General features: G+C 43.1%; 1 protein-coding gene across 3 annotated transcripts in view; it reads left to right on the top strand.

The window, feature by feature from the left end:
* CDH6 (cadherin 6) overlaps window positions 1-23,647 on the top strand; it is a 115,322-nt gene that overhangs the window by 38,513 nt on the left and 53,162 nt on the right. For all 3 annotated transcript variants that reach the window (XM_048839678.2, XM_048839676.2, XM_048839677.2), the window contains exon 2: window positions 8,442-8,795. In XM_048839678.2, the coding sequence (XP_048695635.2) occupies window positions 8,565-8,795 (231 nt within the window). In that variant the 5' untranslated portion in view covers window positions 8,442-8,564. The remainder of the gene's footprint in view (window positions 1-8,441; window positions 8,796-23,647) is intronic.

The following is a 23,647-nucleotide window of genomic DNA, read 5'->3' as shown; positions in this document are numbered from 1 at the left end:
GAGGGCCTGGTCCTGCACCAAAGCAAATAAGAACTTTCCATTGGGCTTCAATAGGCAGAGGATCATGCCCTATCTCAGTGGTTCTCAGCCTGTCTACTGTACTCCTTTCCAGAGTCGGATTTGTCTTGCATATCCCCCAAGTTTTTTACAAAATCAGACATAAAAATACAAAAAGTGTCACAGCACATCATTACTGAAGCATTGCTTACTGTCTCATTTTACTTGTTAAGGACTTTCTAATGTACTAGCATTTAATAATACTGCTTATTTCACCTCAAAATGTTATTTGCCAAGGAGTAATGTTGTTCTTATTTTTAGTCTTTTGTGGATTTCCAAATTTTAACAAATATGAAATAACAAACACCTTAAAAGGTTAAGTACTTTGGAAAGCAAATATACAAGTATTACATTAAATAATACTTCACACTTACCTTTAAAGAGCTTCAGAAACATTTAGTCAGTTGCTCTGCACAACACTTCCATTAGGCAGGTAAGTCATTATCAACTGATTGAGACACGGACACAGCAGGGTTAAGTAACTTGACCAAAGTCTCAAAGAGAATTATAGTGTAAACTTGCATTAGAGCTTAATACCTCCTGGCTTTAATTGCTGTGTTTAGACCCCTAGAACACACTTGGTTGAATAGGACTGTATGTAGTCATTCTCTATGAACAACGTGTGTGGCTCATCCCTATTTGCTATTTAGAGCTGCTGACGCTGAGGTTATTAGGAAACTTTCACACCATCTGTAACACTGCTGCAGGTTCATTTGCACTCTCCATTGTGGGCACACCAGTGAAGATTACCCACAGGTGTTTTTACCCACCAGGAGGATATGGTGGTTAAAAAGAGAAAACAGAGGCAACTGGTCTACATTAGGGGTCATTCCATGGAGCTATACGATTGTTAGAGCAATGTTTGGAGACTTTTCCAAAAACCACAGCCTTCTAGTACAGCCAGTTAGTGCTGGTGTCAGAGAAATAAGGCCCTGATCTCAGAAAGAGTGTTTGAACTAATAAATGAAGTACTGCTAATATAGGTCTTATTATTTTTAATACTATATTTGCAATGGAGCTGAATTTTCAACAGGCCTTCCTATTTTTTCCTTGTGTGCTATTGTTTGGTCACCTACACCTCAATAATGTGAGTGCAAAATGCTACTGCTGGTGTAGGTGGTGTAATCTGACTTGGTAGCATTCTAAATCCATTTTCACTGATGTGACTCCACAAAGTACAAGGCATATCAGGCACTGAGCCAACGTGAAGGACTATCCTTGTTCTTCACCAATTTGATGACTTATGCTCCCTCTGACTATTGTGCTCAATAAACATCACTAAGAGAATGTACCATTTCCCCTTAACAATAAGAAAATAAAAACATAATGAGTACTTACCAGATGGCAAAGAGAAGACTGCAAACATAAGATGATAAATACAAAATGGCCATTCAAGGACTACAACGGCTATATTCTTATCAAAGAAGTTACTTTTAACTACATTTTTGTCTGTATGCTGGTGAATCAGCTATCTACTGGAGTCAAAGTAGTTCATCTTTGATAGGAAAAATCTCTTCTTCCTATGGAAATAAGAACCTTGTCTTCTGTCCTGGTATTCTATTGGTCAGACATGTACCTGACGTTCTAGCCTTTGTTTTCATTAACATGTTGAGGTTGCTTCAGAAGGAACAGTTGAGACAACTGTAAGACCAGTTTACACATGGAGGAGACTGGCTGCCTATAGGTCGCCTTGGTTCTGCTGGAAATGCTCAGCAGGGAATCTGCAAAAGACTCCGGGTCAAAATTTCCAAAAGTGACTCATGATTTGGGGTGTTTCAATCATTCGCTCCCCAATTTAAAAGACCTTAAAGGGGCCTGATTTTCAGAAGATTGGAGCTGAGCACTCTCCAAATATCAAGTCCCTTTATGGTGGCTCAAATCCATCACCTAAAAATTGAGGCACTCAAAATCACTAGTCACTTTTGGAAATCTTAGCCAGGACCTGTTGCTGTGGGGGCATAGGATACCAGAGACCACATAGAAGCACAAGGTATCCACAAGTCCTGGGGCAGGCTGGACCTCCTGCTTCTTAACAGCCAAATCACTGATTTCGCACTATATTGTCAAAGAAATGAGAGAGAAAAAGCCAACCCTTTAAAAGAGATATGTAAATACTGTGGGTGTTCATTGCATGTCTGAAAATGGATGTACTATTCACACACAGTGATGACAAAGCTGCAAACTTTCATGAAATGCAGCATGTTTTATTTTCTGCAGCATTCATATCACTTCAAGGCTCGTTTTTCATCCTGCTGCAAACCTTTTGCAAATTGAAAGCCAGACTTTGTTTCACCCACATCTGCTGCTATCTGACTAGCAGTATTGATTGAAGATAAAAGACACACGCACTAGATATATCCAGTTCTATAAGTATTACTAATTTGTTTTTCTATTAAACATAGTTGATTCCTGTACTCTTTTAGCCTACTCTCTATCAAGAGACAGGCTAATGTTAATTAAAGGATTCCTCTTTACTACATATGAGTCACATACCAGCCCCTTTTTTAGTTTATAATGCATTTAGGAAACATTGCACCAGACAACCCTGCTAACATAGTACGGCAGATTCTGGTAGTTCTTGGTGCAAGGTCACAACGGTGTGACACGGATTGCACAAGAGGTTGGCTTTGCGCCACAAGGTTGGGCAAAAATCCTTCGGTAAATCCAGCTCCTGCTTCCTGCTAGAGCTATGCAGAGCTAGCACTCCAACAGGAAGCAGAATGGGATCTGATGATGGTTGGGAAGTGCCATAGTCTGCGCCCCTCCACCTCTACTTCACTGACCAGTATACAGAATTAATAGCACACTATATCCCCCATAAGGTGGTGGAGCTACTGCTCTGGTCTGCATATCGAACCATCCCAATAACTCCTCCTGGGGATCCTACAACACTCCCTCCAGTATGCAGACAGAATCTTGCCTAGCACATGCAGTCAAGTAGAATTGCACTGAATAAACACAAATATTATGTCTTGGATGACCCACTGTTTCTTAGGAAGAAACAGTTGCTTTATGATTAAGGTAGTGGACTGTGACTCAGGTTCAAGTCCCTTTGGCTTCACTCTGAGGCCACCAAAAAATTTGTTGTGAGAACCCCTGGTTTAGGGACTCAGAGCATGGTCTTATATCCCTGACCATCTTGCCTAATAGCCATTGATGCCTCTATCCTCCATGAACTTACCAAATTCTTTATTGAGCCATTATACTTTTGGCCCCTCGCAACCATTTCCACAGATTGTGCGTTGTATAAAGAAGTACTTCCTTACGGTTGTTTTAAGCCTACTATCTACTAATTTCATCAGCTGAACCCTGATTCTTGTGTTACGTGAAGGGGTAAATAACACTTCCTTACTCACTTTCTCCAGACCATTCATGATTTTACAGACCTCTGAATGGTATGGAGAAAATTAGTAAGGAACTCGTAAAGCTTACTCCTCCTGAAGTCCTGTTTAAGGGGGACCACTTAGTGAGCAGTGATTAAAGCAAAGGGGAGATGGGAAGAGCACAGCTCCCACTCTTTCCTGACTGGTCTGGTGAGAACTCCACTCCCTGTTTCAATCTCCTTTAACATTTCCTGGAAATGACAAAACAACACAGCTGTAAATACCGCCAAGACGAAACCTCAGCTGAACTTGTTATCTCAAGAACCAGCCACTGACAGTCTAAGCTGAGGAATCCATCCCCGTGTCTGCTGTCCATGATGAATGCCAGTGACGCAAGTGCATATACTTTCTTTCATTAGGTGATGGCTCTATTAATTTAATACTTCCCAGGAAGTATGTAAATATGTGCATATATCTATAGCATAGGTGGCTTAAAGACATTATCTATATATGTAAGGTTTCACATTTGATGTATTGGTGTGTGTGTAAATTAAAAGATGGTTTATGAATATCACTACCAGGCAGAGGTAATTTTGAATAAAGTTGGCATTTTTAGCAATTAAGTAATTGTCTAAGGTTTCGATCCTGAATGTTACGCATGTGCTTAACTTTAAGTGTGGGAATAGTCTCTCTAAAAACTGTACTCCATGTGCTCCATGAAAGTGCTCCCACTAATTTTTAGATTTCTGGATTTTCAGGGTTTAGGCACCTAGCTCCTTTAAGGCACCTATGAAAATCCCAGCTTCACATACTATTTTACATTTGGTCTGACAGAGCCAATCCAGTTGTTTCACATAGTCATATGAGAAACAGTAAAATAGCTCTGCACTGATATTTTAGCTAAATAATACACTGAGTTCCCAAACACTTCATCAGCTGGAGGTTGAGACAGAGTCACTTTAAATGTCTTGCTTATTGTTTTGTTGTCTGTTTTTGTATTATTATTTGAAAAAAAAATAAGGGGAAAAAATTGTAAAGAGAAAGGATCATGTGACTTATATTTTCCTACACCCACAAAGCAAAATATTCCTCTGCCTGAATGACCGATTTTTGGATTAAAGAAACAATGAACAAAAGAAAGTCTCGCTTTAAAATCTAATGAGGGAAGAAAGAAAGTCAGAACACAGTGACAAACATTCTGCATCGGAACTGAAAGACAAAATGTCAGCTGTCGCACAACCACCAGCACTGAGACTCGTCTGTATTTAAAGGTGCAGCATAGAGAACAGAGAATGATCACCTCTTACTTCAGTTACTGAGCTAGGTACATCACTATGACCTGGTCTGTAAGAGAGCGCTAGCCATGGACAAGTCAGAAACTACAGCATCTCTAGGGCAAAAAGGCCCTGGATTTAAGTTACTTAAATGGATTCCACATTTGAGACCTGATTTTAAAGGTATTGCTGACTACTTGCCACCAATACAGAAGTCTATAGGGGCTGAGATATACAAAGTACAGATAGCTGGATGGATCATACCTTCCCTGCAGCATTTCTGGCACATCTCAGCTGGGAAAAATAAGAAGCTGTATTTCACAGCTGTGATATCATCCTCACAAGCTGTATTTCAACAAGAGCTGCTATAAAACCTCTCCCATGACCTCACAGCTGTGAAGTATAACTGGCTTCAAGTGCAGAAAACTCCCCCTTAGGAATAATTGTTTCCTGGCAATTGACAGAGGACTGATTCTTTAAATGGCTGGTGTGAGCCCTGTTCATGTTATTCTGCTCTTGCCAGCATTGCTGAGGAAGGGTTATGTACAGGAGCACGGAGATAATGCCCCTCTGCAGGATTTATCCACAGGGGTAATGAAAAGAATGATGGGGATGCCTGACAAAATGATGATTTCCACTATCCTGTGCCCCAGTGGCACATCCAGACTGCACTAATGGCTAAATAATAGGTTTACTCATATGCTGTGCTCCATACCTCAGACCCTTCCTCCCCAATAAGGGGACCCATGTGCACACAGCCAGAACTAACTTATCATCAGTCATTTCACATCTGCACTTGGAGCAAATATCATGACAAGCATGCTGTCAAATGGCAGTTTGCCAGAGCTGCAAACAGCCATGGCACTAATTAAGTCACCTGTGGAATTTGTAATCACATTCTAAAGCTTGCTGCCAGGAAGATTCCTGACCAGAAAATGAGAATTGCAAACACTGTGGGAGATGGAATATTCTATTTTATACCATACCAGCAAACAGACCCATTTGAACGGACCAAACTCAGAGGTCATGCATGAGTAGGAGTGTACATTGGAACAGTGGTGAGTAGGGGGAGTCTTAGGGTATATCTATGCTGCAATTGATGGGGTGAATTTAGCTCAGGTAGGCATACAAACACCAGCTTTAATCTAGCTAGTGCACCTAAAAATAGCAGCGACACTGTGGTGGCTAAGGATTAAGCATGGGCTATATAGGCCCACCCAGAATGCTTAGTATGCATTCTTAGTATGCACTGAAGCCTGTGCTGCCATGTCTTCCCTGCTATTTTTATCCATTCTAGGTAGATTAAAGCTATCTGAGCTGCAATCACACCTTCAGCTGCAGCATAGATATATCTATAGTGAGTCTAGAGGGCATTTAAGGTGATGTGACATGTACATTGTGCGGACTGGAAGAAGGTATAAGTTATACCAGTTCAGTCTCTGTCTGTCTGCCTAGCTACCTGCCTCGGCATTTACGTTCGTATTGCACTTCTTATACGTTCAAATGCCTTACACATTCCAGAACTTAAGACACATGATTATTTCTCCTTTTCACCATCTATTCCTCCAATCAGTAGGATATCTTTCTTTGCAATTGCAGAGAGGGTACATATGTTCAGTGGGTATATTTTCTGATTGCTACATCTGTGATAGATGGGAGAAATTCAGCCTTAGCCTAATGAGCACAACTCTCATGGACAGCAGGGCTGAAGTGTTCCTGTTTATCTAACGAATGTTCATAAGAGTTAAGTGCAAAAATCCCCTATGCATTTAGAGGGGACTAGGTACTGTGTCTCAGTATTACACATTCCCTTTTCATTCTTCCTGTTAAAAATGTCTTAGTACAACACAGACTTTTCACAGATTAACTATTTATTGCATGTTACCTTGCACAGTAGTAAAAGGGCATTATTTTAAGCAGGCTTGCTCCATTACCAAGTATGCCTCTAAAATAGCTAAATGGTATTTTTTATATAGAGAATGATTTAATCAAAAAATGTAAAAGATTTGGGGTTATTTTGTGAAGTTTATAGACTAGTGACAGACTGAAAACAGTGGCTAACACCAGACATAGTGCATGGTTTCCCATCCAACTCAGCCACTGCATCTCAAGGACCAAATTCAGTCTCATTTACATCTTTGGAAGCAAAGAGATTCAATTCAGGGCAGAATCTGATCCTTAATAGATGTAATTACCTGAATACAGCTTTGTGAAATGTTTACAACAAAAACCAAAAACTATATTCTCTCCTTGTTTTTGATGCAATATTGAACCATCATAAAAATCTTCCTTTGCAAACATTTTGAGAGATGCTATGCTGAATTTTAAGCAAACTCAGAATAATTTGTGGTTTTGTATTGTGACTGTTGCATTTTCTTTGCCAGTGATTCTCAAACTTTTGTAATGGCGACCCCTTTCACATAGCAAGCCTCTGAGCGTGACCGCCCCCCCTTATAAATTAAAAACACTTTTAAATATATTTAACACCATTATAAATGCTGGAGGCAAAGCGGGATTTGCGGTGGAGGCTGGCAGCTCACGCCTTCCCATGTAATAACCTCGCAACCCCCTTAGGGTTCCCGACCCCCAATCTGAGAACCCCTGTTCTTTGCAAAACCAGGTGAAACCAGCCATTTCATCCACATTTTGTTCTGGATTTGTTTGGGCTGGAACTAGGCAAACTAGACACTACAAAAAACATTTTGTAGGAAATGTCTCTCTCATTTGTGTTCGGTATTCCTAAATGTTCACTCTTCATTACTCATGTCACATGATATCATGTCTGCTCCTGGATTGGATGCCTGAAACTTAAAACAAAACAAAAAACAGGAAAACTGCAAACACACATTTGGATCACATTTTTGGGAAACATAATTATTCATGCTGAAATTCATGAAATTTTTAGGGTTTGTGATAATTTTCACAACTACTCAGTGGGTGGTCAACTAAGGAATAACAAGGATAACACACAATAATGACTATAAAGACCCCACAAATCATAGTGAACCATCTCCATGCTTTTATTCATAGATAGCTAGTCAGATATAGGTATTTAACTATTTAACCAGCTCTAGTTTGGACCTATAACTCAAAATGAAACTTAGGCAATAAAATACCTAGTAAATCAAAATATTCAGCAAATGTCCTGCAAAGCAAAATCACTGAGTTTCACATGTGTCTAGTACTCAGGCGAGATTGACAACTGTGGCAACTTATCCAATTATTTCACTAACCCTTTCACCTGGACTGGTGCCCTTAGGTGAAATCCTGGCACAACTGAAGTCAATGGCGAAACTCCTATTGACTTTAATGTGACCGGGATTTCCACCTCTGATATAGTAATTCTGTTCTAATCAGGTTCTTCAACCACATCCATCACCACGGTTTCTGTACCCCTTCCAGTAGTGTATTTTGTGATGTGACCAATACCTCTCACATGCTGTGTGATCTGACCGAGACCACCAAACTCAGTTGAATCCTGAAATCCAGACACGAAAGAGACAGTGAAGTAACCCACTTCAGCTCATCAAGATAATAACCCAAACTAGTATTTTTAAGTAATGGAAGAAAGAAGGAAAATAAGTAGCAGAGCTGCTTCCTCCTACTCCGCTCAGATATTACATTCAGTGTATCTGAAGGACCACTTGCAGCATTTTAGAACTGAAAGCAGCTCAGAGCTTTTCAGCAATTACAATTAGTGATCTACCTTTTTTTGGCTTATTTGCTCTAACTTTGAATGTTAAGTACCTCTGCAAAATGCTTAATATGTTGTCATTTTTCCTTCCAGAGATCCTTTGAGACTGCAAAGAACATTAAAGAAGGAATAAGGAATGAACCTGGATTCAGTGCAGTAAAGTAGATTGCTTTGAGGCCAAGAAAGAAATCACTGCGTAGACCCGTTTGTGCTGTCATGATGATAACTTACCATTGCTTCTGGCTGCTGTTCTGGGTTGGTCAGCCTCACCAAAGTTTTTCATCTCCGTTATCCAAAAGGACTAGGGGATTTCTGGAAAAGGAAAAGGTTTTGGAACTGTCCGGAAATAACAGGAAGGAGCTTACTCGTTCCAAAAGGAGCTGGATGTGGAATCAGTTCTTTCTCTTGGAGGAATACACAGGCTCTGACTATCAATATGTTGGAAAGGTAGGAGTCTTTTATACAAAGTTATGTTCTGATCTTGAAAGCTTTAGGAAGCCAGTAGTTGTGAATGGACAGGAATAATGCACCGTACGTTTCCTCTGATCACTTTGTTATGATGAGCAGTTCAGGTGAGACGATTGCACCGTGAAGCTGAGCTACACTAAAAACAATACAGAGAAATGAAAATGCTCCGATCTCACAAATGAGTCCCTCAGCCATTCATGTGTGTTTATTCTAAAGCTTTTGATTATTATTTTTTTTGTCTTAAAATAAGGAATGCAGAGCATTTGTATTAGGAAATTCTGGGCCATATTCTCAGCTGATGTAATCTGCCATCTCTCCATTGACTTTAATGGAGTTATACCAATGTACATCAAATGAGTAACTGGTCCAAGATATTTTAACTATATGTATAATGAATGTATGTGCAGTCTCTGAAGTGAGCCAACACCTGTGTCAAGATTATAAATAAAAAGGCTCAAACTAGAGAGCACTATACGCTTGCAGTGCCCTTATTTTGACAAGAGTTCTTTCCACTTGTCAAAAAGTAACTGTTTCACTACTCATTCCCCACTTCAGCTTCTCTGCTGCTGCCGCCATTTTCTTATGGTGTTGGGAAGCTCCACTGAAATCCCAATAACTTGCTGTGGCATGTGCAGTACGTATGGCACTACTGGTGGGAGGAGCAAGGGCACTGCAGGCTCAGGGGAGTGGGCGGGAAGGGTGGGGAGTGGGGGCAGAGCCCGGGGTTTGAGCAGTGAGCTCCCAGCAGCACATTGGAAAGTTGGCGCTTGTAGCTCCAGCCCTGGAGTTGGTGCCTATGCAAGGAGCCGCATATTAACTTCTGAAGAGCTGCATGTCGCTCTGGAGCCACAGGTTGGCCACCCCTGGCTTAGATCATTCCCATCAGAGTAAGTGCCTGCTCCTGATGCTTGCTGATCAGCTATTCAGCGAGAGGTGGATAGGACATCCCACAACCAACTGAAAGTCATGATTCTAGTAAAGGAAGAGCTATTCACTTGCTGCAATATTGCTCCAACCAGGAAAATGAGCATTCATGAAAAGTCCTCCCAACAAGACTATATAGGAGTGAGCCAAATGGAGTGAGTGGTTGAGGGGAGGAGGAGGGAGAAGATAAAGAAGAAGCCAGGAGAGGGGAGAGCTAGGAAGAACGGAGGATGAGGAGGAAGCTTGGGGGAAGAAGGAATCAAGAGGAGAGAGAATGAGAAAGAAGTTAGAGATGAAGAAAGGGGAGCAAATGAATAGCGCAAAAATTTACAGTTGGGAAAGATTTTAGAGTAACAGCCGTGTTAGTCTGTATTCTCAAAAAGAAAAGGAGTACTTGTGGCACCTTAGAGACTAACCAATTTATGTGAGCATAAGCTTTTGTGAGCTGTATTTTCCACTGAATGCATCCGATGAAGTGAGCTGTAGCTCACGAAAGCTTATGCTCAAATAAATTGGTTAGTCTCTAAGGTGCCACAAGTACTCCTTTTCTAGTTGGGAAAGAGAAGTTACCCATAGACAAAGCAAAAACTGAAACGACTAAAGATGAGACTGTGAAAAAGGGGAAAAGAACAAAAGAAAAATCCATGGGGAAAAAGTAATTTTTTTTTTGTTAATAGGTTGTGGAAGAACCTTTTGACTTTATCTGTATAAATACACATTATATATATATATAGATAGATAGATAGATAGAGTAGGGGCAGGTTCTACATATTGCCCTTTGGACTGTAAGTTCTGACATCAAGCCCACACAAATCCCAATAGCCCTCTTCTCCCCAGTATAGAATTCAGGTAAATATCATTGACTCTTATCCTGTGTGGTGAGAGAATAGGACTGCAGGATGAGTTTGCAGAGTGGTAGTCACAAAAAAGCCTCCTTGGACCCATAAACCAAGTGAGTCTGATGTGGAGTCACTGAGCCAGAATAAATGTGGAGGGCCAGAATGTTATTTTTAGAGTTACTTTTCTGTCTGGAACTGACACTTTACTATACTTACTGTGGCAAAGCATGGAAATGACACATAATATATAAATGTCATTGATTCCGTGTCCCTGGGCTGTTCAGAAGTGGCCTTTCACACATCCTTCGAGTGCCAGAGCTGCTCACACCCTTGTCTTTGAACAATTAGCCAAGAGGCATGAAAGAGGAGCCATTTGTTATCAGACATAGCTGTTTGTTGGAGTAAGGGTAAACGATAGAAATAGCTGAATGGCTACAGACAAGGTAACCAGGCAGTTTTAGTGAACAATTAAATTTGACTGGTGTGGATAAATGAAGATTAACAAACTTACTTTTATTAAGCATGTTTTATCTCAAAGGTTGTGAGCCTTAACTAGTCACCTGCAAAGGTGAAAAAAATAGGGTTTTTAAAAATGTTTTGTTTCTTTATGCTGTATAAAGACAACAGCACAGTGTGTGTATATGGGAGAATTTGGCTTGTATTTTATGTTAAAAATTCAATCATGTCTACTCTGTATTTCTGGGAGACTACAGATGGCTGGGGAACTGGTTGGGCTTTGACATCAGAGACATCATACACATGAAATCTGATTTAACTTGGAGGAAAAAATGGTTTTACTCAGATTGTTTGAAAACCTCTTATGTTTAAGATCTATTTAACTCAAACACCCAAATAAAAAGCTAGGAGAAAAGCTGTCTACATTAAAGATTCCACACCTCTGCCCCTTCATTTATCTGTATACACTACAAGTTCATCATTATAGGAGGAGGATCACTTGGGATTGAGGTGGGAGAGGGGAAGGGAGTCGTGAAGTAAAAGAGAAAAACAGAGGAAGGAATTAGAAAGGGGAAAGAATATTGAGAGTGAGGCTGGGTAGCTAAAGGCTGAGGTGGTAGGAGAAGGGCGAGATGAAGGGAAACCTAATAACCAATGGTAACACAACAAATATGCGGAAAATATATCCAGAGCCCGAATTTCAGAATTGATTCTACCAGGAGGCTGTGAAGCCTCTTCCCAGCTACTGTTGCTACTGAGCCCTCTATCCCAAGTAGCTCCATCTGGGTGAGTGGAGAAGAGGTCAAGGGAAACCTGATTTACCTCTTGCTGTTAGCTGGCCGTGGCTGCTTTGTGAAAGGAACATAGATGTGGTCCTTCTAGGAACATGTTAAGACATATGAGAGGGGTGGAAGGAAGCATGCACTACCTCTAACCATGCTCTGCCTATTCCATGAATCAATAAAATACGTAGGGTGAAATCCTGCCCTGGGATTTTGCCACTGAATTCAATGAGTCAGGAATGGATTCCCCCTTATTCTCTGGGTCTGTCAATACACCATCATTGAGCAGTAGTAAATTCACTTTTAAGATAAAGGTACAAGTGTGAGAGAGGGGGATGATAGGGCTCGGGGAGCAGGAAGGACATTATAGGCTAGTTTGAGTCCTGATTTTCACAAGAGCTCAGCATCCACCATCAGGGACAGATTTTGGTGATAAGGTTGGAATAAAGCACTTTTAAAAACCTGCCCCTGATGGTGGATGCTGAGCTTTTGTGAAAATCTGGCTGTTAGTGTCACAATTTCAGCAGCCTGGTGCTGGTTAGTATTATTATGGTTCATATTGTAGAGCCCTAGGCATGTACCAGGACCTCCTTGTGCTAGGCGTTGTACAAACATACTGTCCCTGCCCCAAAGAGCTTACAATCTACATACTTTTGAAAATGTGTTCCGTATTTAGGTGCCTGAAAGAGCACAGAGCTCTTTTCGAAGTTGGGCCCCAGTTCTGTGTGCTGAGCACTTGACAATGAGCCCTCAGAAGCTGTCATATCATACAGGCCATGATTTTGCAAATGCTGAGTACACCCTATTCCCATTGACATCAGTGGGTGTTGCTTGTATGTGGTGTGGCTGCATGCTTAGATCCACAGTTATTATCCAGTTACTGCACATCTGTATTTCATTCCTGTATATTCAAGAAATGAAGACTTAAAAAAAAAAAAAAAAACAGTCTCCACTATAGGTTAGTCCCAGACATAATCACAGAAGGAACTTTTAGAAAAGTTCTGGGCTGTAATTATACATTGTGCTGCTGATTAATTTGCAATCTGTGGCTATTTACTGGAGTGTGATTGACGGGTAGTGAGACACTTTAACCTGAAGATGTCTTTTCTTCTGGTTCAAGAATTATGACACTTGGCAGGGACTCAGTCCCAAAATAAAATACAAGGAGTATGTGAGCATAAAATACAGATGTGCCCAGTGCCACTTTACAATCTAACGCATAAGTCAGCATAAATCTGAGTTGGGTTTAAAAAGGAAACTGACCATACAGGTACCTCCTTAGTGAGAATTAACTGGGTTGGGGAAACGCTCCTTTAAATCCCAGGGGGAAGTTGGGGTGTGGGTGCAGTCATGGAAATATACATTTTGTTAAGATTAAAGTAGAGGATGAGCATGGAGAGAACATGTGGATACTGTGTACAATTTGTATATGGTTTACGCCTTTAACAAGACAGTGTTATACGCTACATGATGTCCACCAAAAAACAACATCCGCAGCATATTTCCATTCATTGGCAGGATAAGTAGGTTTGCATAAGCAAGCCCCCACTTGAAAGTTGCTATCCAATAAGGGAATAGGATGCCTCTTCTTTTTGACTGAAGAAATATCTGAACAAATCTTATTTCTTATTTATCCACCAAGGAATAGCTTTCAGTACTGGTTGGGTTTTTGATAACATGGAGGACAATTGTAGAACTGTGTTGTCACATTCTGACAGTCTGGCACCCAAAGGAACTTCTAGCCTTGCTTTTCATCATTGCTGTGTCTTATTGATGTTCATCTATTTCAAGCAGCATGTTTGCCTGTAAGCTTTCGGATGTTACTACCTGTACACCCCATCATAAACCATCTTCTACTATTTTTCTAGAAAAATAAAGTCAAAGTCTCTCCTCTGCTATGTGGTTTTACAATGCAGAAAGAATCTATTGCATTATTTTGGCCAAAACAAGAATCTTTTTCTTTAGGTCAATTTCTACCTCTTTGGCTGAAATAGACAGGATCTCAAGGAAAGAAAGAGATACTTTGGTTGTGTCTCTTTCAGAGGCAATTGGAATAGCATGGTCCCCTCAAGACTTGTAGCTGACCATGTTTTGCAGTAATCCACAGAAAGCTAGTTAGAATTTCAAAAGCAGGGAATTTCATCCTTATGCACACTAAATAAATGGGCTGCCTGAACTGTGTGTTTCCAAAAATGGTGGAAGTGTAAGATTTTCTAGGACTTTGTAGCAGCCAGCATAAACTCCTGATTGGAGAAGGATCAGAATCCACTTCCAAAAAGCTCAAGACTTATTTTCTTAACTGGAAGGAGAGGCAAAGTTTACAACAGCTGATGTATCCAAGCCACATTACAGGTGGCATTTAAGCCATATTTAAAAAGAAAAAAAATGATTACTGTGAGCACACACAAAGGGCACAGAACTCACAGCCCAGGAAGAGGGAGCTGTTCCAGGAGGTGGAAAGGCCCCCAGTGTAACTTGGGCAGCACTGGGAGCCGGTCTATGTTATGGTAACCCCCCCTGAGACTACCTGATGGGCTACAGAGCTGCCTGGAATCTCCATAGTGCTGTGGCTCCACCTATGACACATCCCTCCCACCATCAGCCCCTGTACACCACCTATGGCAGGCCTTGCAAGGGAGGGTGGATCCTTGGAATGCAGCCTCATAACTGTCTACCCCTGTGCCTCCACTGGGGGAATCCTCCCATGTCTGGACACAGGGGTTTTCAGGCCTCTTTATGCCTCTCTAACCTTTTACCTGGTGAGGATCTCACCCATAGGATTTCATGTGCTTTTCAAAGCAGAAACGTTAGTTAATTACAGCGATATGTATGATGCCCTTGTGAAGTAAGTATTACTATCAGCCTTTTTCCGAAGGGGAAACTGATTCACAGAGAGGTTAACTGATTTGCCTACAACCATGGTGCAAATGAGCAGCAGAACCAGGATTAGAAATTAGGAGTTCCTAGCTGCTGATGCTTTTATTCAGGCTAGCATGCCTGTGTTTTGCTTCAACAGGCTGAGCAAAGGTAGAACAACTGTCATGGACACTTCTGCACTTCTTTTATTCTTCCTCTCCATCATTCATATTTTATGTTCTATTTGACTTTCCCAACCACCCTTCAATCCCACACTGAATCGCACAAATACACGCCTTTGATGTATATTCCTCTTCGAAAGATTTACTCGTGTCGATGGAAGCTCTCTGCATTGTCGGCTCCTGTGGAAAGAACTTTTGAAATAAGGGACAATTGAGAGGTCAGAGGCCCAGGCAGAGAATCTAGAAACAGCTTGCAAAGTTCAGACTGTCCCAGTTGTGCTAAGAAAGTGAATGAGACAAAGGGTGGGGCAGGTGGAAATATGGTTCAGAAAATGACAGGGCAGGAAATGAAGATCCTTCACTATATCTGATCCTCCTTGTTATTGATCTGTTTCAATTTGTGCACTGCAGCCATCCTAGATTCTAGGTGCATTACAGCATTGCATGAAAGCAAATTCAATACATTGAGGGCTCACCAAACCATATCTCCTCCAACTCCAAACAGCATTTTCCAACACCACCTCTCTTTTCTCCTCAACCGCCTTCCCAACCTAGAAAAGCCTAGGCAAACATTTAGAGTGATTTAATATTTTCTCTCTGTTAACTCTGGCCTACTGACTTAGTTCCTTGCTTTTTATCTTTGAACTAAATTATTTCTACCTGTACCTTGCTAATGAGCCACCCATTCCATTACTCACATTTAGGGCCACACCTTAGTCATCAGAAGAGGTTCCTAAAGATCTCCTTCTGGGCCCTGCTTCCTCGTAAAGTGCTGTAGTGTTGCCATGAATCATATATAGCAAAGACTTTCAAACTGTTGTTCACAGGCTACTGGGAGTGTGCAGAGTATCTCTATCTAGCTCTTTTAGGTAGTTAGGTGGCCCCATTACTGTAGCATCCCACACTCTGATGTTCTTACTCTCAACACACTTGTTAGATAGGGATGTTGATGGGGAATGGAAGCAGAGGGAGACTAGGTTGGGATTCACAAAGGTATTTAGGCATCTAACTCCCATCCCTTTGAATAGGAGTTAGATGCTTACATACCTTTATGAATCTTACCCTCAGTGCTTAATTTGTAATAAAAAGTTGCCAGGGCTCAAGCCATTTTTTACATTCATAAACTGTGCTTGCTGCATCAGAGGTACCAGGGCTATGAATTGCCAAGCCTAGAGGAGCTGGGGCTTAAGCTCTGGCACACATTAAGCACTGCTTACCCTAGGGTGACTTGCCCAGGGTCACATAGGAGGTCTGTGGCAGAACAGGGAATTGGAGGTGCCTAAATCCCCTAAGCACTGTACAGTTCTGCCTCCTTCTTGCCGGTGTTTTGCATTGATCTGGCTTGTCATATGGTTAGGGCCGTATCAAATTCACAGTCCATTTGGTCAATTTAATGATCAGAGGATTTTAAAAATTATAAATTGCACAATTTCAGCTATTTAAATCTGAAATTTCACAGTGTCGTAATTGTAGAGGTCCTGACCCTACAGGAGGGGTCACAAGGTTATTGTAGGGGGGTTGCGGTGCTGCTACCCTTACTTCTGCGCTGCTGATGGCAGCAGTGCTGCCTTCAGAGCTGGGCAGCTGGAAAGCAGCGGCTGCTGGCCAGGAGCCCAGCTCTGAAGGCAGAGCTGCCACCAACAGCAGCACAGAAGTAAGGATGTCATGGTGTGGTATGGCCACCCTTATTTCTACACTGCTGCCTGCAGAGCTTGGTCCTCAGTCAGCAGCCGCCACTCTCCAGCTCTGAAAGCAGCAGCACAGAAGCAAGGGTGGCATGGTATGGTATTGCCGCCCTTATTTCTGCACGGCTGCTGGTGGGGCGCTGCCTTCTCCAGCCACCCAGCTCTGAAAGCAGCACAGAAGTAAGGGTGGCAATACAGTGACCCCCCCCAAAAATAACCCTGACTCTCCTGCAACTCCCTTTTGAGTCAGAACCCCCAATTTGAGAAACACTGGTGTCCCCCATGAAATCTGTATAGTATAGGGTAAAAGCACACAAAGGACCAGATTTCACAGGTGGAGATCAGATTTCATGGTCCATGATGTGTTTTTCATGGCTGTGAATTTGGTAGGGCCCTACATATGGTGCTGCCTCTCCTCTAGAATTCCAGCCACAAAAATGCCTTTAAAGACAGCTAAAAATGCATGAATATTTTCCCTGGTACACAGCATCATACAGTGCATGAAAAAACTAGAAGACTTTGATTTCACCTACAGTCATGGCTTATTTAGTTTGTAATCTCTTTGGGGAAGGAGCGATCTTTTTGTTCTGTGTTTGTATAGCACAGAGCACACTGGCATCTTGCTCCATGATTAGGGCTCCTAGGCATTACCACAATACAAATAATAAGTTAATAATGATCATAATGTCATAAATGCAGTACACGCAGAGAGCATGGTTTAACATGTAAAAAGTCCCTCATTTCAGGCTCAAAGTTCCCTCCATTGGCAAAGTTTAACTGTTATTCCACTGTTAGTGGCTGTAATTTATTCTCCAGGAATATTGAACCATGAGGTTTAGGAAAACTTTCTTTTAAAAAATAAAGTCCCAGCATTTCCAGCTACTTACTTTACTTTTGTTGTTGCTGTTTTCCTCCTTTGGGGACCTTGGTTCACACTGGGGCAATAGTAGATTGAGAGCTCTGGTCAGTCAGCATAACATTTCAAAACAAACTTGAAAAATGTGCTGTAATGTGACTAGCCGCTGTCAACCTCAATGCAGCTTGCCGACTGGTAACTCCTTTTTGCTTTTGTGTGGTGAAACAGAAACCTCAGCATGCACTACATGTGTTTCAGTGGTCAACGGAGCTTGCATTTCTAGGGAGAATCTGAGATGGCAGAGGAAGGAAAGTGAAGAATCCCCTCTGGATAGTGGTGGAGGGAGCCCCAGTCCCCTTGCTCTGATTTTTTAATCTCATGGAAAAAGATCAACAAAGGTTGTGGAGGAATAAATTGCTAGTTGGGGCTAAGGGGTCAAGATGTAAGTCAGATTTGCAGAGGAGTGGGAACAGCGGTTGCGGGAACCAACACTCACTCTGCTATGGTTTCACTGTTCATAGAACAAGTGCATTCTTGAGTTACACCATCCAAAAAGATAACCACAACCCTTCCACACCCAGACTTCTGAAACACAGGGATCAACGTTTTTGATGGTGTCTTACTGAGGAGTACTCTACAGGAGCCTTGCTGGATTGGTTACTGCACATGAGAATGATCTCTACCGATACGATACTTTTAGGGCCCTCAGCCCTGTAGGATGTGAGCCCCACCCTCTCCCTTCACTGAACCATAGGTGTTGTCATTCACCAGGAGACGTCTGTTGGAAGGAAGAGGCTATTTACTGCTGCTATTAGTCATGCACTCACTCATGTTCACATAATCGGCCCAGAGTCTCTGTTGGGATGGTCCTTTCAGCCTGGCCCATTTTATCTCTTTATGCTGGAGGGCAAAAGGAAGTCAAGCAAAGTAACTTGTAATATCCTTTGTGTGTGGCTAAATAGAATTCAGCAGATGTATTAGTAATAAAAAGCAGGAGCGGATTTACCATGGAAAAAAAATTCAGGACAAATCTCATCTGACAACCTGCCCCCGAGTCCTGGCTGGAGGCACAGCAGGGCTTAGGCAGGCAAGCTGTCTGCATGCCATGGCTGGTGGCCCCACTCCGCTCCTGGAAGCGGCCAGCTGCTGGCAGGGCTCTGTGTGCCCCTGGTCGGGGGGAGGCGACTCTGTGCGCTGCCCCAGCCCCAGGCAGCGCACGGAGACCCACTGCCCCCATTTCCCCAAGGGGCGTGCAGAGATGTGCCAGCAACGCTAAGGCAGCTCCCTGCCCACTCTGCCTCCCTCCCTCCACGCTGCACCACTCCCAGAAGTGGCTCCTGGGGGGATGTCTCTGCACGCTGCCCCCTCCCTGAGCGCCGACTCTGCAGCTCCCATTGGCAGGATAGTGGTGGAGGGAGCACCAGTCAGTGCCTGAGGGCAGCAGCACGCAGAGACCCCCGGTCCTATCCGCCTAGGAGCTGCTGCCAGAGGGGTGTGTGTGCTGGTCGCTTTGGGAGCCACGCTACCCAAGGTAAGCACTACCCTCCTGCCGCCCAACCCCCTGCCCCAGCCCAGGGCCTGCACCCCGTACGCAAACTTCCTCCCAGAACCTGCACCCCCTCTCACACCCCAACCCCCTGCTCCAGCCCAGAGCCCACACCCAATACCCAAACTTCCTCCCAGAGCCCAACCCCTGCACTCCCTCCTGCACCCCAACCCCTGCTCCCAATCAAGGTACCTCACTTTATTTTCATTTACTTCCCATTACTTATAATATAGGAGGAGGATGAAGAAAAAAAGAATGAAAAACGGGAGAGGGAGATGAGAGAATGTTCTTTTTCTTGGCTAGGTCCCAGGGAGGGGGGATGCAAAAAGGAAGCTATGCATAGGACCCCACTAACTCTAAATCTGCCACTGAATAAAAGATTAAGTTCTCCCGTCCTCTTCTAGCAGTAGATGGGGGAGGGCAAAACAACTAGAACCTGTGGCCCAAGCCATATTTCCTCCTGCCTGGGACCCCTTGGAAGCCACTGCACCAGAGCCCTATAGAGTTGGGCTTCCACAGATCTAAGGGGCCTGAAACAGGAGAGATTGTAGTGGGGAGCAGCCATAGCTACTTTCCACAGCATGGTACCCTGCTGATTTCATACCAGATTTGTCTTCTTGCAGGTGGGAGTCAGCAACTCTCAAGAGGCATAATGATGGGGGTCAAACTCCCTGTCTAGAGGAACTCTGGTAAATACAAGATGGTGTTGTCTGCACTATAGTTTGTTAGCATGAGTTTGTGCCTGGCTGCATTACTCCTGGGTAATGAAACCCCTAGTGAGTTATGCATGTCATTCCAAACGAGTTCTGATAAGACCTTTTCACGCCATCATGTATTATTGTCCTTCTGGAAAATATTTTACAGAAGACTAGTTCGTTGCTTAAAGAAATATTTAGGGTGCTTTCTGGGAGCTTGGTTTTCTATTGTTCCAACATACAGACTTCAGAGGGAGAGAACAAGTATAGCTCATAAACATTAGGCACCTCCAAAAATGTATTATACAGAATAATACAATGAAGCCCAGTACTGGATACTGCACAGCCCAGCAGGGTTAGACCCAAATGCTGCTGTCCCACTGGGAAGATTGGGAAAGATTCCTGGGTCTTCAGTGGAAGTAAACCCTCATTCCTAGTTCATGAAATATTGAATCCTAAGTGGTCAGTAGCCTAGGACCAAATATCACTCATCCTGCACTCTGACTAATGTAATTCGGGAACATTCGGTAGGTGGGAGAATGTAACAAAGGGCAGTGTTGGCCAAGGGAATCTCTGTTAACAGTGTTCCAATGGAGCCACTTTCCTGGGCAGGGGAGCGTCGGGGACCAGAGCTTAAGTGGAAGTAAAGGGCCTCCTTTGAGGACAGCCGTAGGTCCCTGTAGAGCCCTAGGGATCTGTCCAGTTTGGGGATGGGCCTCACAGCTTTTTCCATTAGGGGACAATATTGTGGAATATGATGGTATGGGGGAATTTTCACAAGGGAACCCTTGCAGAGATTTCCTCCCCCAGATTTCCCCTTCCCTAGATCTGGTGCAAGGTGTGTTTATGTAACTAGAGACATTAGAGATTGGAGTGAAGCAGAATTGGGGCTCTAAACACTCCCTCCCTTTCCCAACACTGGGTAAGTTTGGATTTGAATCTAAATATATATCCTCACTTGTTTGGCTCCAGCTCTGTGTTTATATATTATATAAAGCGCACACACATACAGCAGGACATGATTGTCAGCATCAAGCATTCAGACTATCAAGGGGTAACCTTTGACAGTAAGCAAAGGCTGAGAGTTTGCTTTCAAGAGCATCCATCAGGGAGTAGTAAGAGGCTGTTACCTGCTGAAGCAGCATAATGTTTTATTCAGCCATCTCCCAGTAAAAACATTTCTGGATTTTAAGACCAAGGGATTGCTTTATATTTATAGTTCATCTTTATGAGTGGGTCTCCCCATGAGGACAGCAGTTCTCCATTAATCTATATTTCATCTAACCCCCTGAAGCCACGATACTCCACAGAGAAGTAAAATCATAGTTGATGCAATAGTATTTAAAGCTAGAGCACTGTTTCTCCATTGCTTGACTGATTGTTGGGGCTTTTTCAGAGGATGGGGAATTCACAAGCAAAACTAATATTATTTTGGAATTAAAAAAATCAAGCAAAAGTTAAAGTGAATGATTTGAAGAACAATTTTGACACCTGATAAACACTGAAAAGTTTCCCAGGCAAGTGTGTCAAGACAGCAGAACAGTCTACGGCCTGGTCTACACTACAGAGTTAGGTTGACTTACGGTGTGGAGTTCCCTGCAAGACAGCTGCCAGGCTCCTGGAGGGGAGGCAGGAGCCCTGAGGGCAGCTGGGCTCCCAGGAGGAAGCTTGGGCAGCAACCCAGCTCATAGTGAGGAAGCGGGAGCTCGGGCAGCAGCCCAGCTCCAAGCCCAGGGGCAGCAGGGCTCCCAACGTGGAACCCGAGTTCCAGCCCAGCTTCGAATGGTGAGCCAGGGCAGCAGCCCAGATGCAATCTGAGAGCCCTGGGGACAGCCAGGCTCTTGCTGGAGCCCTCCACCCACCCTGGGGTGACAGCCCAAGCTGTGAGCTGGGCGCGGCGTTCACAGCAAAGAGCCTGCCAACCTTTCTTGTCAGTCTCAGGGCTCCAGCATGGAGCCGTGAAATTGAAAAGAATGAGAGCCAACAGCTGATATAAGTAACACAGTGTCTACATAGAGACTGCATCACCCTACCTACACTGACACAAGCCCTACATCTCTCATGGAGGTGGAGTTACTATGTCAGTGTATTAGGGCACTTACATAGGCAGGAGCAAGACCGTAGTATAGACACTGACATAATTAGGTTTCAGAGTAACAGCTGTGTTAGTCTGTATTCGCAAAAAGAAAAGGAGTACTTGTGGCACCTTAGAGACTAACCAATTTATTTGAGCATGAGCTTTCGTGAGCTACAGCTCACTTCATCGGATGCATACCGTGGAAACTGCAGTATGCATCCGATGAAGTGAGCTGTAGCTCACGAAAGCTCATGCTCAAATAAATTGGTTAGTCTCTAAGGTGCCACAAGTACTCCTTTTCTTTTTGACATAATTAGGTCGACGTAAGCTACCCCTGGTTCCAGCACCACTGCCTGCGTGACCTTGGGCAAATCACTTGTCAAAGTGCCTCTACTTCTGTATCTATAAAATGAGGATAATTAGTAGTGCCGAACTCACACAGGTGCTGGATTAATGTTTGTTAAGTTATGAAAGCCTTAGCTGGAAGGGGCATTTTTTGAGTTTGTGGAAAGAATACTTGCATGACCAGGTTGTAGGACTGGACTACAGACTACCAAGGGCTGAACTACAGCTTTGACACAGCCCCACGCATGGGGCAATGTGTAGTTTTGCTGCCTCAAGAGCAGATCAGGAAACAGACTGTGACCCTGTGAGTCACAATCTGCCTCAGTTTTCTTCCTGCTCTGAGAGAAACAAACCCTCTAACAGTCCTATGCCGTGCACAGAGTACAGGGGCTACAGTGTGGTCTAGTGGAGAGAACAACAGACTGTGATACAAGAGACCCAGGCTCTATTTCTGGCTCTGCTACTGGCCTGCTGGGTGACTGTGGGCAAGTCACTTCAGCTCCCAGCGCCTCCATTTTCCCTTCTGCAAAATGGGGATAATGATACCTACTTCCTGTGTAAAGTGCCTTGAGATCTACTGATGAAAAGCATTATATAAGAGCTAGGTATTATTTATTTAATTTTTATTTTATTCCTCCTGGCATATCAGCAAAGCTATGCTAGCCAGCACATTGGAGTAGTGCAGTCAAGTCTCCGCCTATTCCCCATCTGTGCAGGAGGGATATTAGAAGATCTGTGAAGGCTGCTTCTTCCCTGTTCTACAGCCAGCCAGCCCAAAGCAGGAAAGAAGCACCTTGCGGCAGAACCTCCTGCATGCCGTTTAGGAATGAAAGCTCCAATACTTACATAATTTAAAACTAGCCTGAACAAATTACGGCAGGAAAATTTGCTACACTGACAATCTGGAGGATGGACAAGATATGAGCTAATAGATTTTCCATGGCTCAGTCCCAGAGTTTGTAATTTGGTCATTTTTGTATTTACTGGATTTTGAGAAACATGCACAATATGCAGTACTTCAATCCTACAAAGAGATGTGCTGGAACACACTTCCATCCGGACAGAAGAGATGCTAGGAATGTACTTCCGGTAACTGACAGTACTAGAAGTAGTGGGATGCCACTGCAGTTCCCCAACCAAGTGCCAGAATGGCATTCTGGAGTGTTCCAGCATGACTTGAGCTCTGATAATACGGATCATTATTAAATCAGATGAATGCCCTCAGGGAGATTTTTTTGACATCACGGTGACTGGCTAGGAGATTATCCTAAAGTCAGTGCTCAAGGCATAGGAGCCAAAATGTGTGCCTAAAGTTATAAAGAAAGAAATTAATACATGTGTGTATCTGGGGCCTGTTTTACACTAATGGGAAGTGTTTTTTCCAAGGCACAAGTGAAGGTTAATTGCCTAACTCCCAAAGACTTTTAATGGTAATCCAAAGGGTGCCAAACTACCATTTCTGCCTTAGAAAATCTCTCCCTTAAATCCACAGTACTGCTTCAATGGGTACTGTGCATACAGCGCAAGAATGCCTAGCTTTTATATTCTGTTTTTCCAAATCAGAGCACAAATAGCCCATATGTATTAA

The sequence above is a fragment of the Caretta caretta genome, chromosome 2, assembly GCF_965140235.1.
Source record: "Caretta caretta isolate rCarCar2 chromosome 2, rCarCar1.hap1, whole genome shotgun sequence".
Classification (NCBI taxonomy): Eukaryota; Metazoa; Chordata; order Testudines; family Cheloniidae; genus Caretta; species Caretta caretta.
The sequence above is the reverse complement of the archived record's forward strand: the minus strand, read 5'-3'. Positions and strand labels throughout refer to the sequence as shown.